This window comes from Saccopteryx leptura, chromosome 7 (genome assembly GCF_036850995.1).
Source record: "Saccopteryx leptura isolate mSacLep1 chromosome 7, mSacLep1_pri_phased_curated, whole genome shotgun sequence".
NCBI lineage: Eukaryota > Metazoa > Chordata > Mammalia > Chiroptera > Emballonuridae > Saccopteryx > Saccopteryx leptura.
This window is the reverse complement of record NC_089509.1, coordinates 77,177,013-77,192,706: the sequence shown is the minus strand read 5'-3', so window position 1 is coordinate 77,192,706 and position 15,694 is coordinate 77,177,013. Positions and strand designations below refer to the sequence as shown.

General features: G+C 45.3%; 1 protein-coding gene across 3 annotated transcripts in view; it reads left to right on the top strand.

The window, feature by feature from the left end:
• The window catches only part of STAT1 (signal transducer and activator of transcription 1), a 45,347-nt gene that overhangs the window by 20,678 nt on the left and 8,975 nt on the right, over nucleotides 1-15,694 (top strand). For all 3 annotated transcript variants that reach the window (XM_066344855.1, XM_066344853.1, XM_066344854.1), the window contains exons 10-20: nucleotides 1,593-1,685; nucleotides 3,161-3,220; nucleotides 4,725-4,754; nucleotides 5,204-5,297; nucleotides 6,687-6,728; nucleotides 7,966-8,049; nucleotides 8,484-8,582; nucleotides 9,695-9,830; nucleotides 12,440-12,489; nucleotides 13,193-13,287; nucleotides 14,048-14,193. In XM_066344855.1, the coding sequence (XP_066200952.1) occupies nucleotides 1,593-1,685; nucleotides 3,161-3,220; nucleotides 4,725-4,754; nucleotides 5,204-5,297; nucleotides 6,687-6,728; nucleotides 7,966-8,049; nucleotides 8,484-8,582; nucleotides 9,695-9,830; nucleotides 12,440-12,489; nucleotides 13,193-13,287; nucleotides 14,048-14,193 (929 nt within the window). The remainder of the gene's footprint in view (nucleotides 1-1,592; nucleotides 1,686-3,160; nucleotides 3,221-4,724; nucleotides 4,755-5,203; nucleotides 5,298-6,686; nucleotides 6,729-7,965; nucleotides 8,050-8,483; nucleotides 8,583-9,694; nucleotides 9,831-12,439; nucleotides 12,490-13,192; nucleotides 13,288-14,047; nucleotides 14,194-15,694) is intronic.

Sequence of the window (15,694 nt, the reverse complement as noted above, 5' to 3'; positions counted from 1 at the left end):
TTGTATCTCAACATGAAATCTTTCCAGAGTTCCCAAACGGTTATTACCCCATTTCTAGATCTGCACAGTTCATTTTTTTTTTTTTTAATATTTCCATTGATTTGACAGGGGGTTGGGGGAGGGAAAGGTGGAGAGAGAGAGAAAGCATCAACTCTTTGTTCCATTTAGTTGTGTAGTCATTGATTGCTTCTCATATGTGCCCTGACCGGGGATCAAACCTGTGACCTCGGCACACTGGGACGACGCTGTGTCCACTGAGCAACACAGCCAGGTTGCACAGTTTATTCTTTTGTGTTTTTTTCAGTTCATTTTTTATTCCAATCAGGAATACCTAGACTTTGGATTTTGAAATAATCAAGGACATTTATTTGGGTTTTAGAATGCAAATTTGACTTTTTAAAATTTTTATTTACTGTTTGATTTTAGAAAGAAAAAGAGAAAAGGGAGAGAGAGAGAAATCAATTTGTTGTTCCACTTATTTATGCAGTCATTGGTTGATTCTTGTATGTTCCTTGACCGGAGATCAAACTTGTAACCTTGGCGTATCAGAACAAGGCTCCAACCAACTCAGCTACCTGACCAGAGCCAAATTTGATTTTCTTAGTGGAAATTAATGTTTGGAAACGTTTATTAGATAATAAATATTATTAAACAGTTTTACTAGAAAAACAATTTTCCAAAGGATATTAAAGGTTTAACTTCAAATTGTGGTAGAAAGCATGGTTTATTTTCAATTTTAATAAAATTTATTTTTTTGTTTTTGTTTGCTTCCTTTTTAAATTGAGATATAATTGACATGCAATATTATATTAGCTTAACTGTGCACCATAATGATTTAATGCTTGTATATGTTGTGAAATGATCATTACAATAATTCTGGTTATCAAATTTGACTCTTAATGAAGATTTGTAAATGAGCATAGTCCAGCCGAGGGTTCTCATTCTTGAAGAGTGTTATGCCCTGGCCGGTTGGCTCAGCGGTAGAGCGTCGGCCTAGCGTGCGGAGGACCCGGGTTCGATTCCTGGCCAGGGCACACAGGAGAGGCGCCCATTTGCTTCTCCACCCCTCCGCCGCACTTTCCTCTCTGTCTCTCTCTTCCCCTCCCGCAGCCAAGGCTCCATTGGAGCAAAGATGGCCCGGGCGCTGGGGATGGCTCTGTGGCCTCTGCCCCAGGCGCTAGAGTGGCTCTGGTCGCAATATGGCGACGCCCAGGATGGGCAGAGCATCGCCCCCTGATGGGCAGAGCGTCGCCCCATGGTGGGCGTGCCGGGTGGATCCCGGTCGGGCGCATGCGGGAGTCTGTCTGACTGTCTCTCCCCGTTTCCAGCTTCAGAAAAGTGAAAAAAAAAAAAAAAAAAAAAAAAAAAAGAAGAGTGTTATAGGTCACTAGGATTACTCTGATTTTGTGGAGTGCAAATTAGACTGGAGGGTTTCTCTACTGACCAGAAAACCAGACTTCATTCAACTTATTAAAATCTTTCTGTTTTTTTAGCTTGTGCCCTATAACCCCCTTTCCTCTTTAGGGGAAGTAATTTTTTACTGCCGCAGCCTTAATGGAAATGCTAATGTACACTTTGCTGGGAATTTACAGCTCATTTGTGGTGGAGAGACAGCCGTGCATGCCAACCCATCCTCAGAGGCCCTTGGTCCTGAAGACAGGGGTACAGTTCACTGTGAAGTTGCGGTAAGAAAGAAAAGCGGTAACCAACCCCCTCTGCCTCCTGTCATGAAGTCTGTACCCCTAACTTCTCACAACACTTATGTAGGGTATGTTAGGGGAAGGAATTTTGTAGTAGGCATTTTATTATCTTACTTAGAATATCTAAGAGTCTGTGTTTTCTTTTCAAACTGGAACTGTAATAGCTTTATGTGCACACACACACACCCCTGGTTTTTTCCCAGTTGTAAATATACATGTTCACTAACAGGAATTCAGAATCTCAGAACTACATGTGATTGAAGTGAAAGTTCCCAGCAGCTCCACTCTCTCCTGAGCATGAGCTCGGGCGGGGCTTTATACAGCGTGTGAACGTGCTCCCGGGACACACGCAGTTTTCTGGTCAGTGGGTTCATAGCTTTTGTTGGATTTTCCAAGTCCTCTGTGATCTAAATATCTGTAGGCCACCGTGGTCTACAACCTAGTGTCAGTCCTCCCAGGGTTTTGTGTACGTCTACGGAAGTATATGAATTAAAACATTTGTGTGTGTGTCTGTGTGTGTTTACATGGACATACACATACACACAAATATATATGACATATAATATTTTATTTTTAAGAACCAGTTATGTGGCTTTGCTGCCTGTTTTTCTCCTTGATGATAAACCATAGCAATGTTTCTGTACGAGAACACGTGGCTTTTACCTTCTCCTGTTGAATGGCTCCATTCGTTTTGCTGTCCCTCCACAGATGAGCAGCTGGACTCTGAAGAGCGACACTGGCCTTCTGAGCCTCCTTTCCTGGGGTGCTGCTCAGTTGGGTCCCCGGGTGCTGCTTCCTGGCTGCTGGTGTGACAGCGCCAGCCTCCAGCACCCTCGAGGTCCTAGCACTCCCAGCTGGAAGGGCGCCAGAACTCTAATCCCATCCACCTGCTCCACTAACCGGAGCACTTGCGGGGCTCCTGCCCAAGGCCTCCTGCTCAGCCGAGGACAGGCGCACCTGAGTCTCAGCCCAGCGCGCCTGCTGTCTTCCCACACCGCCACGAATGACTGTAGATAAAACCTCATTTTCCTGATGAGGTGATAGTTCTTATTTTCTGCCAACAGGACAAACATTAGATAAAAGTTTTAGTAAAAGCCATGCTTGCTGTATTTTACCCATAGAATTGGCCCAAAGTAGAAATTTTGATACAACCCACTGTAGACAAGGCTGTAGAGGGAAGCAGGAACCCTCACTAATGTTTGGTGGGAAGTAAATTCACTGCTGCTCTCTATCAAAATATGTTACGGTTTTGCCTCAGCAGTTACACAGCTAGGAATTTATCCTGCAAACACACTTAGGGAAATCCAAGTAGAAGTATAAAGATGTCAGTTCCATTGTTTGTAATAACCCCAAACTGGAGAAGGTGGGGAGGTTATTGAAATGTTTGATAGGAAATTGGCATAATAAATAAATTGTGATAGTTTTTTTAAAGTAATGATGAATTTTATTTTTCTTTCCAGACTGTTGGTGAAATTGCAAGAACTGAACTATAATTTGAAAGTCAAAGTTTTATTTGATAAGTAAGAAATCTTTAACATTATCTAAGAAACACGTACTAATGAAATGCTGGTTTTGTTAACAGAGTCAGAAGCACCAGGGCCATTTGTAAGTGGTCCCAGCAGATTTTAATTGGTAGCCCCTGTTCTGGATCTTAGTAGCTTCCCTTACCCTGGTTGGCAAACTGCGGCTTGCAAGCCACATGCGGCTCTTTGGCCCCTTGAGTATGGCTCTTCTACAAAATACCATGTGCGGGTGCTACCTCGATAAGGAATGTACCTACCTATATAGTTTAAGTTTAAAAAATTTGGCTCTCAAAACAAATTTCAATCGTTGTACTGTTGATATTTGGCTCTGTTGACGAATGAGTTTGCCAACCACTGCTAGAAGGAATTAACAAGCCCTGCCTTTTTAGATTACATGTGAACAAAAAAATGAATATGCTTTATGCACATGAGCTTGCAATAGTTAATCCCAAAGCACCACCCCACCTCCTAGACCAGCCCCAGAGGAGGGTCCTTGATCTAACAGGAGGCCCAAGGTCCCACAGGCCGCTGTGGTTCTGCAGCAGGTGTGGTGTTGTTTTGTAACGAAGTTGACATCATTTAGGGGGGCCTGTGTGAAGTCTGCTGGATTCACCCCTGTCTCTTTGGGCAGTGGGGACCCAGGAACGGGCAGGAGTTCTCACAGGGGTCTAAATGGTGCAGACCTATCCCATTTTGCTCTTACAGCCTGGAGCAGGCGTCCCCAAACTACGGCCCGCGGGCCACATGCGGCCCCCTGAGGCCATTTATCCGGCCCCTGCCACACTTCCGGAAGGGACACCTCTTTCATTGGTGGTCAGTGAGAGGAGCACTGTATGTGGTGGCCCTCCAACTGTCTGAGGGACAGTGAATTGGCCCCCTGTGTAAAAAGTTTGGGGACCCCTGGCTTGGAGTCTGACTGACCTATTCACTTACATTAAGGAACAATTCCCTTTCTTGATACATTTAATGCTTTGTTGATATGTATACCACACTGATTTTGCAAGTTTCAAAACCATTTATGATACTCCAAATAATTTTCCTCTGGCTCTTTGTCTCTTTCCACTCCTGTAACAATATTCTTACTTATAGCACAGTTTGTGCCTTTGTCTTTCCTACCGTCATCATTGTTTTCTTTCCTGCATAAAGAATTGCCCCCAGATTTAGTGGCTTAAAACTCAAACACATACCGTATTATTCTGTGGGCTCTAAGTGGTCCTTCTGAGTCTGGGCTTGCGTGGTTGTTGTTGGGTGGTCAGGTACGGCTGTTACCATGTTGTACACATGAGAAATGGAGGCCCAGGCAGTTTGTTACCCAGCAGTACTTGGCAGAACTGGTGTTGGGTGTAAGTGTATGAAAGGGTAAAAAACTCACAGGTTCAGATTAATTTTTTTATTGACCTTTTATTTATACATATACTTTTATATTCTTGTTAAAGTTCATTTCAGAATTTAAATGCATATGTATATGACTATGTTTTTGTTTTGTTTTGTTTTTTTGCAGAGATGTGAACGAGAGAAATACAGTAAAAGGGTATGTAAAGTCCTTTGTACTACATTCTACTATCTTCTTTGTTTGTGTAATAGTTCCAAGCCTCTGGTCCTGGCTGGCTGGCTCAGTTGGTAGAGCGTCAGCCCTGGCATATGGATGTCATGGGTTTGATTCCTGGTCAGGGCACATAGGAGAAGTGACTGTCTGCTTCTTTCCTTTCTCTCCCCCTTCTCTCTTTCTTCCCCTCCCGAGGCCAGTGGCTTGATTGGTTAAAGTGTTGGCCCTAGGTGCTGAGGATAGCTTGGTTGGTCCAAGCATCTGCCTCAGGTGCTAAAAATAGCTCAGTTGGTTTGATAATCAACCCCAGATGAGGGTTGCCAGATGGATCCCGGTCAAGGCGCATGCAGGAGTCAGTCTCTCTATCTCCCCTCTTCTCACTTAAAAAAAAAAGGTCCCAAGTCTTTTAAGTGTTTCTGCCCTCTTTTGTCTAGATTCAGAAAATTCAACATTTTGGGCACACATACGAAAGTAATGAACATGGAGGAGTCCACCAATGGAAGTCTGGCAGCAGAATTTCGACACCTGGTAGGAAGACCAGTTTTCCCCTCTGTTGTATCTGGGGTGTTAGGACTTTTGACAGTCAAGTGGCACTTTGTGCACTGTGAGGTGTGGCAGGCACCCCTGGGAGGAGACTGTCACCATCTGTGGCTGGTGACTTCACCGCAGTTGGGGAATCTCAGTTCCTCCTTATCCTAGGAATGTTCACTCTGTGTTTTGCAGTTTACCTCCCAGAGATACTTGTTTGGTGGCACAGTGATCACAGTAAAATATCCCACAAACCAGTGCACTCATAGAATGTGCCTTGGTGCCTCCACGACCTCGGCAATCACTCACTCTAGACCGGCGGTTCTCAACCTGTGGGTCGCGACCCCAGCGGGGTTGCCTAAAGCCATCGGAAAATACATAATGCGTATCAGGTATTTACATTCCGAATCATAACTGTAGCGAAATTACAGTTATGAAGTAGCCACCAAAATTATTTTTTGGTTTGGGGTCACCGCAACATGAGGAACTGTATTGCGGGGTCACGGCATTAGAAAGGTTGAGAACCACTGCTCTAGACTCTTGCCATTTTCTCAAAGGTTATTATTGCTCCCACATCCTGACTCTTCCTTCTCTCCCGGTTCAAGTGTGGCTGACCCCAGGGCCTCTCCTCAACCCCTTCTTTACATTCTCTTTCCTGATGGTCTCACACAAGTACTGAGGCCCCTGCTTTGTCTCCAGGGTCTAGGGCCCGTCCCACTGGGCAGTAGACACTCAGAGGAGGGGTTGAGGTGGGTGGTGATGTCCGTCTGGAGGATATGTTGGTGCTGAGCCCTGTGCGCTCCCTGGGCCAGAGCCTGCAGGGAGGACGTTCAAGGCACCTTTACATTGATGACCATCCCATGAACCAAACACTTAGGAAGCCAGACCTTGTGTGAGAGCCTTGGCCCAAACTCAGGAGTCCAAAGGTGTCCCAAGCTGCTCTCAGGACTCTTACGTTGTAACTTTGAAAGCTCAGTCTGAAGTCCCGCTGGCAGCAGTGTTAACTGGTGCTGGGTTGCTGGGCCAGGCCTGGAAGACTGCCAAGGGGAGGTGGGAGGACAGGAGAAGCTGAGTCTGAGCCTCGGGAGCGAGACACAGCTCAGGGAGGAGCTGGGGGGTCACTCCGGAGCAGTCTGCGCAGGGAAGTGCAGCAGGGTACAGTTTCCGGGGCTCCGTCCAACCTCGAGGTGTTGGTGTGACACCGGGCTGCTGGGGAAAGGCACTCACGCTGGTGAACCCATACAAGGCTTGTTCATCATTTTGTTCTGCATTCTGCAAACAATTTCATGCCCCTCATTCTTTCTAAGTCCTGACTTTGGTTTGATTTGTAAATGAAAATAGCAATTTTGAAGATCAGGTCATTGACTGAGATTGTTCCTTGCTTTATAGCAACTGAAGGAGCAGAAGAATGCTGGCAACAGAACCAACGAGGTGAGAGTCTGTCTCTAATCAGCAGGTCTGTCCCATGAGGTTGGTTCATTACCTGGTGGCTGGGACACCTCACACAGGCGTTCAGATGCAGCATGAAAGAGCAATGAGTGTGTTTGGGGACGTGGTGTATTTATAATAACAGTGAAAGCACTCTGCATTCGTGCTTTATGGTTTTCAAGCCATTTTTCACACTGATTGACTGGATCCTCCCAGACAGCCCTATGGAGCAGGTATGGTGGGCCTCTGTCCAGGCAAGGACGTTGGACCACGGGGAGTCTGCAGGATTTAGCTGAGGGTGCAGAGGGATTGCTGTCTGAGCTGGAACTGGAGGCCAGTTTTTATGACTGCCTTGTGGAAAACCAGGTGTGCCAAGAGGGTCTTCCTGCCCTTGCATTCCCTACCCAGGGGCGGCATCTTTCTATCCGTTTCTTTTTCAGAGCCAGTCCTTAAGGAGTTATGTCTGTGGTGCATTCAAAAACGAGCTGTGGGCAGGGACAAAATAGAGTCTGCTGCTGTTTTTGGTTTGGAATGTTTTCATCCCTCGTGTCCTCACAGCTCGCGGTCCTTCCTCACCACAGCCAGTAGAGGTCGTGGGAACAGCGGGACAGGCACCGGCCTGGGCAGTGCAGGCACGCCTGTGTCTGACCCTGGTTGGGACCTTTATCGGGACCTCATTTAGTTTCCTCTCCCATAAACGGGAAGAGGCTGCACCTCTCTGGTTTTAAGTTGGTGTGATGCTCCCATGAGGTAATATGTAGGAAGGCACGCTGAAAACTAACATTGCTACCCAAGTCAAAGCACTTGATGATCCCCCAGGCTGTGCAAGTCAGCCCTTCCAGTAGATAATGACACCTGGACCGTGTGTGCACTTCCCACCCCCGCCTGTAGGAGGGGTGCAGCCCACACCAGGTGGGGCCTTGCGGGCAGAGGGAGCCGAGGGCCAGGAAGCCTGAGGTCACAGAAATAAACCCAGCAGAAGTGGCTCTTTCCCTGTTGACATTTCCTTCCCTTAATCCATAATCCTTGCCATAATTTCAGAAATCTTGTTTTTGAGAGAACACGGAGATGTTTGCAATGATCAAATCTGGGATAGATTATTGAAAATTGAATCTTTTTCTGAATTGCAGCTGATAGGGCTCAGGCTTTCTGAAGCCTGTTGTAGTGCTTATTAGATTCTTGAAAGTTGCAGGATCCGTGAATGAATCGCTATATCTCTTTCCCCCCTTTCTCTTTTAAGGGCCCTCTTATTGTTACTGAAGAGCTTCACTCGCTGAGTTTTGAAACCCAGTTGTGCCAGCCTGGTCTGGTCATTGACCTTGAGGTAAGACTTACATGACACAAATGTGGAAAACTTTATTTCTACTTTAAACTCTTACATGTATTCTTAGTTCTCAATTTTTGTTTTAGAGATATTTACTTAACTACTAAAAACGATGATCTTTTCCAGCTAATACTATCTTAGTTTAATGATTCAGGAAGGTAAGTAATTGAATGAACGTTCAGATTCTATAAACTTAAGTGGTTTGAACTATCCCTGTGCTAGTTTTTATATGAGGCATTGAGATTGATTTCTTAACTGAAAGAAACAGCAAAAACCAATGAAACTATGAACAAAAGAATAGAACTTTTCTAGCTTTCAAGTAGAAACGTAGGCACATTTACAAACATTCCCTCACTTAGTCCTCAGGCTGCGCGGTGCTCTGCCGGTGACATTTCTGTGATGCAGATGATTTCAAGGATTCTTTCCTCTTTCAGACGACCTCGCTGCCTGTCGTGGTGATCTCCAACGTCAGCCAGCTCCCGAGCGGCTGGGCCTCTATCTTGTGGTACAACATGCTGATGACGGAACCCAGGGTATGGAAGACTCCTCTACTTTTATATGAGGGGTAACCAGGGACCCCGTGCTTCTGTAGCTTCTGTATATCCAGAAACGCCCTTAGCAGCCAGATGTTGAGGGACAAGTGACATAACTCAGGTGCCACTTCCCAGGATCTTGAGTAATCCTGGAAAAGTGAATCATGTGGTGAGTGGGTTTTAGATGAGAATTATAATTTTCCTTCTGTGTGGCTAAGCACGGGCAGTAGATGGTTAATATAAGTTTTATTTTGGAAGAAGTCCTGTATTGTTATTTCTTTAAAATATATACCTATACTAAACAAGCATGCTCATTTTTAGAGTGTGCATACTCACTATTGATTAAACATAGTCGATTCTCATTAATCATTGTGCTTAAGTTCCTTAGGTACTGTGAACACAGGTTTAGCAAATACTGAACCCTAAATATGGGATTAGGTTCCTATAAGCCTCTAGTCACAACCTTTCACCAACCAGTTAATACATAACTTTGTTTATGTGAGTGTCTATTTAAAGGCACCTTATCTGATATATTTGTTGGTTCATTAACATTGAACTCATGACAAAGCACTATAACTATTGCCTGAACACAGCTTATCTAGCAATGTTTTCTTCTTAAGGCACATCATGGCCTTCTTGTGCTCAGGAACATTCGACAGCATTTCTGCACTTAGAGTCCATTTTGAACAACAAAACCACTGACAAAACACCACAAAAATGTAGAACAATGGCGCTACTTAAATAGACCTCAAAAAGGACACTTGTTTATCCTACGAGAGATGAAACCAGAAGGCAGAGGGCCGCTTTGTTTGACCTCAACTGGAAACATACGTGTTGGGCGACTCGGATTCTTCACCGCCTTGTGCGTGGACACGACATGAGTGCAGGAGTGCTGTATTGATGTTGGAGTGACAAGTAAATTTTAGGGCCTGGGTGAATTCACAGATGTGAATCTACAAATAGTGAGAATCGACTATATTTCTCTTGTCTCCCATGAAAACTTCTGTGTGCCACAGAAACTGAAACTGAACACTGGGACAGGTCCATTTTTAGTGCCTGGCTTGTGACTGGTGGTTCTTCAGGAGCCGTTAACTTTGGGGTGTTTTCCCTAGAATCTGTCCTTCTTCCTGAACCCGCCCTGTGCACGATGGGCTCAGCTTTCAGAGGTGCTGAGCTGGCAGTTCTCCTCTGTCACCAAGAGAGGCCTCAGTGTGGACCAGCTCAACATGTTGGGAGAGAAGCTTCTTGGTATGAGCATACTCACTTGTTTTTTTTAAATTTAATTTTAATTTTATTTATTCATTTTAGAAAGGAGAGAGAGAGAGAGGAGAGAGATAGAGAGAGAAAGGGGGGAGGAGCAGGAAGCATCAACTCCCATATGTGCCTTGACCAGGCAAGCCCAGGGTTTCGAACCGGCGACCTCAGTGTTCCCAGGTCGACACTTTATCCACTGCACCACCACAGGTCAGGCTAGCATATTCACTTTTAAGGACTATTTATGTAGAAATAGAAATTCATGAAAATATCTTCTTGCTTCTTTCCCTTCTTTGCTCTCTATTTTGTTCAAGGAAGAAAATTGTTAAACGAGGTTAGCTTTTCCAGCTGCAGCTTATCCTAGCTAAGTGGACCTTCTCCCTCACTTTGGAAAGAGATATAGACCTAATACAAGGTTTAAATAGTTTTCCATTATCTCAGTATTTCTGAGCAGGGTTCCTAAGAGAAAGATTTTTTTTAGTTTTTAAAATATATTACTGCCTGACCTGTGGTGGCGCAGTGGATAAAGCATCGACCTGGAAATGCTGAGGTCGCCGGTTCGAAACCCCGGGCTTGCCTGGTCAAGGCACATATGGGAGTTGATGCTTCCAGCTCCTCCCCCTTTCTCTCTCTCCTCTCTAAAAATTAATAAATAAAATTAAAAAAAAATATATATATATATTACTTGTGGCTAAAATAAGAAAGGTAAAGTCTTTTTAACTTTGGAGAGAAAAAAGTTAAGTCCTTAACATGGTAAGAATAAGGTCCCCTAGGGCCTCCAGTGGCTCTTGCCTCAGATAGCCCAGGTAGAAGGAGACACTGTCCACATTAGGACACCCCTTAAGCCCTGGCTGGTTAGCTTAGTTGGTTAGAGCATCGTCCTGATACAGCAAAGTTACGAGTTCGATCCCTAGTCAGGGCACATATAAGAAGCAACCAATGAATGCATAAATAAATGGAATAACAAATTGATCTCTCTCTTTCTTTCTCTCCCTCCTCTGCCCACCTGCCCTTCCCCTCCCCTTCTCTCTCTATATAGATATCAAAAATAAAAACGAAAACAAACCATGTTTTATCAAGGACACCACTTGACTAGCAGTTTTACCTGATTGGACAGGGTTTCAGCTATGATAGACAATTCCCTTTCAGTAACTAATGTCATGAATTGATTAGTCTTCCACCCTAAACAAATAAAAAACCGACTAGTTTGGGGTCAGATCTTCAGTGAATGGAAGTGTGTACACTGTTTCCTTAGACATTCTCAGGGAGCGTTTTTTCAGATTCACTTTTTGCACAGCAGAACTGCATGTATTACAAACACCAGTAGGCTCTCTCCAAACAGATGGCTCACAGTAGTGCCTTCTCTTCCACATGGCTGTTACCATGGAGACTGTGCTATTTAATAAAAAGTAAGAAACCACCATATTTCATCTCTTCATTTGGTGAGAATTAAGAGAGATATTTTTTTCTGTGTGTAATGGCTTATGTTTGTGGTTCTCTGTGAAGTGAGCAGTGACGGGCTCCCCACCTCTGATGGCCTGGGCTGCTTTCATTTGTGTAACTAATAACCCCTAGACTTCCTTTTCCTCTCTCATTTCTCTCACTCAACTCTTAATTTGCATCAGCCTCTCTTGAGCCTATGTCTTGTTTGGAGGAGGGATGATGGAAATGCCTAATTAATGTCTAAAATAAGCTTATAAAGTCAAGTGTTCATTAAATAGATCACCTAGGGATGACCTTGGTCTTAGTTTGAATTAAAAAAAAAAATAACAAAAACCAAAAAGGTATGGCCTTAACGTGTGGTGGCACAGTGGATAAAACGTTGGCCTGGAATGCTTAGGTTTCCAGTTTGAAACCCCAGGCTTGCCTGGTCAAGGCACATACGAAGAGCAACTACTATGAGTTGATGCTTCCTATTTCTCCCCCACCCCCTTTCTCTCTCTCTCTCTCTCTCTCTCTCTCTCTCTCTCTCTAACCAATCAATAATTTTTTTTTAAGTGAGGGGAGGGGAGATAGATTCCTGCATGCTCCCTAATTGGGATCCACCTGGCAAACCCTGTCTGAGGCTGATGCTCAAATCAACCGAGCTATTTTTAGTGCCTGAGGCAGACACTTGGATCAACCAAGCTATCCTTAGTGCCCAGGGCCAACACTTTAACCAATCGAGCCACTGGCTGCAGAAGGGGAAGAGGGAGAGAAGCAGATGGTCGCTTCTCTTGTGTGCCCTGACCGGGAACACTGCCCTGACACTAGGTCAACACTCTGTCCACTAAGCCAACTAGCCAGGGCCAATAAATAAAATCTTAAAAACAAAATATAACTCCGTAGGGGCAGTGGTAGAGAAGAGCCCGTTGAAGTAGGAGAAGAAGGCAGTGGGAGAGGGTATTGCATGGGGAGGGACCAAATTGAAGCTTCTCCAGAAAGTGCAGTTAATTAGCATAATTACCTCTGAGAATGTCTACCGTGTATTTATACATACAACCTTCCCTGGTTGGGGGCAGGCTCCTTTTCTTTAAGAGCAAGTACAAGAGCCGGGCCAGCAGTCCAGCCGAAGCTTCAGAATTGATTTCTGTTTCCTGAGAAAATTATTTTTATTTGTTTAGGTCCTAATGCTGGCCCTGATGGTCTTATTCCATGGACAAGGTTCTGTAAGGTGGGTACAGGCTGAGTTTTGTACCCTCTGAGTCCTTTGTGCTGTCTGCTGAGGTTCTCAGGCTTCTCACTGCACTAAGGGCTCCGGTTTCTCGCCGCGGTAGTTCCTGGACTGCGTGCTGATTTTGGCATGTTCATCTCGCCCACGGAACCCTGAGGGCGAGTTGTTTATGTTCCTTCAGCACAGAAGGTTGGTCTCCAAGTGTAGAGTCTGACAGGAAGCGCCTGCCTGGGTGATAACATTCTTTCACATCCAAAATGAGTCTTCTGTTTGCTCACACAGCTCCCCCCTGGCAGCCTGTCAGGCCTGCCCGTGAGAAATGTGCACTCTGCGCAGTGTAGACGGGTTGGCGGCCACACGAGCCACCCCAGCCAGCTCCGGCAGAGGAACCAGTTGGAAGGGATGATTAGGCCCCGTGGGGTCACCAGCCTGCTGAGAGCATACGCTAGTGGCTTCCCCTAGTGCCAGGGCAGCTCTGTTCTGTGATTCCCCGTGGAGGCCAGTCCCTGGCTGGCTCGCTACTGTTTGGAGGAGACGGAGGCGGCCCAGGAAACGCAGAGCTTGGTGTCCAGGTTCCAATAAGAGGGGGGCACTGCTCTGTATAGGAAAGCACTAGCTTTGGCCACTGGGCAGTCTCTGCAAATTAAGATCACTAGTATTTTGGATTTCCTTGTCCCTAATACATGTACTTGTTTACTTGCAGGACAATCTAGGTGATAAAAATTTTACTTTCTGGCTTTGGATTGAAAGCATCCTTGAACTCATTAAGAAACACCTGCTCTCCCTCTGGAATGATGGGTAAGGGCCATTGGCAGATGTAAATTGGAAACATACTTTCAGCACAGCCAGCCCCCTTATTGCACAGCTGACACAGGCCTGCCCCAGACCAGCTTTGTTATTGCCAAGACCTGTGTTCATCTCATGGAGACAGATGCTCACAGGCTGTCCCCTCGGGGGACATGATAGTGGGACCTCATAAGATTAAATTTATGCTTTCATAGTATATGTATATATTATGTATTTTCCAAGCTAAATTTGAAAAACTCTGAATGTCATTTATTCATTCCACATAAAATACTTGAGCACCCACTCTGTTGACTCCAAGAAGGAAGAAAACCACTTTTTTATTCAGTAAATTGTTTCTATCTAACCGAACTGATATTTCAACAAAGGCTTTAACTTAATCAGAAATGCGAGAATATGAAAATGTATTTCTGAGCCTCCTCCAGTGTAAAAGCTGCATAAATTCAGATGTTTACCTGGCTTTTAAAATCATCAAGCCAAGATAAAAGGCTTATTCATCCAGCAAGTATTTATTGATCATTTGTAGCATCCTACTGGTATCATGGTGATAATTTTTTTGGATTTCAGCATATATAAGTGAAATCCTTCCAGAAGTGCCATTAAATAGATTTATTTTAAACCATCTAAAATAGTCTGTCTATTTTTATGCTGTGTTCTTCTGTCAAGTTCCAGTGATCTTGTTTTGAAAGTTATCATGAAAATTAAAAGCATGACTGAAGCTCAGAAAACCTCTGTCCATCCCTTTCACGTGCAGGTGTATCATGGGCTTCATCAGCAAGGAGCGGGAGCGCGCTCTGCTGAAGGACCAGCAGCCTGGGACCTTCCTCTTGCGGTTCAGCGAGAGCTCTCGGGAAGGGGCCATCACCTTCACGTGGGTGGAGCGGTCCCAGAACGGAGGCGGTGAGTGAGGCGCCTACTCGTATACCAAAAGTGCTTCCTTAGCACAGCAAGTTAACTCACAAATAATGAGCTTTTGACAAAAAATCACAGTTCCTACACATACCCCCAGCTGAGCCTCTCAGGTAGAGTTTAATACATCACCATTAATATTTGTGATTTATTGCCTAGAACATATTGTGCAGATGATGGTTCTTTTTCATTTTTTTTTTTTTTGCATTTTTCTGAAGCTGGAAACAGGGAGAGACAGTCAGACAGACTCCCGCATGCGCCCGACCGGGATCCACCCGGCACGCCCACCAGGGGCGACGCTCTGCCCACCAGGGGGCGATGCTCTGCCCATCCTGGGTGTCGCCATGTTGCGACCAGAGCCACTCTAGTGCCTGGGGCAGAGGCCACAGAGCCATCCCCAGCGCCCGGGCCATCTTTGCTCCAATGGAGCCTCGGCTGCGGGAGGGGAAGAGAGAGACAGAGAGGAAAGCGCGGCGGAGGGGTAGAGAAGCAAATGGGCGCTTCTCCTGTGTGCCCTGGCCGGGAATCGAACCCAGGTCCTCCGCACGCTAGGCCGACGCTCTACCGCTGAGCCTACCGGCCAGGGCTCATTTTATTTTTAAAATTATTTCTTTTTTTTTTTTTTCTTTTTTCTGATGATGGTTTTTAAATGACAAGGCCAGATTCTTTCTTAGTCTGGTTTGTTATCTGTAGACAGAAGATGTGAGTCAGTATGACTGATGGCCAGTTCTAGAGAGGAAACTGGTTTTACAGAGGCGGAAGCTCCCAGCCTCGCTGTGGGGAAGGCCGCAGATGCTGGCAGGCTTTTCCCTGGTACAGCCCTCCGCCCGCCATCAGAGCAGATGCAAGTTTCTCTTCATTATATCTTGAGTTTCTGTTTAACTAAATGAATCCGTGACTAAAAGACGCTAGTTTGGGGGATGAGACTGAAGAGCAGAGCTGGGAAAAGGGTGAAGACAAGCTGGTTACGTTTTTGGTATTACTTGTAGTTTGCTCTGTTTGAAGGAATGGAGGAAAATCTGATATGTTCCAGTGAAGTTTATGCTTTCTGTGGGAGGATGCAAAAAGATGGGAAACTGTTCTTGTTCTATTTTTTTTTTCTTCTGGTTCAAAACAAAACAATACCAAAACCAGGAGAGCTGGGATTAGAGCCCAGTGTAGACAGTAGATGCTAGACTTTGCCCTTTTCATCTTCGCCCTGAGTAGTTCCTTCCTGAACTGGCTGAGAGATGGAGCTGGCAAAGCAGGGAAAAGCGAAGAAAACTGTTGGCCACCTGAAAGTTTAAGCACAGCCAGCTGCAAAGCTGTAGGGTGCCGGCATAGTCTGAGGCTCTAGGGCGGACGCTCAGGGCACTTCACGGCGGCTCTGGGATGTGTGCAACAAAAATTAAGATCCTGGATCACTTAGGGAGCACTATTAGAGTTAGACTAGGAATAAGACCAGGAGAGACCCTGGCCAGTGGTTCAGTGGATAGAGTGTCAGCCTGGTGTA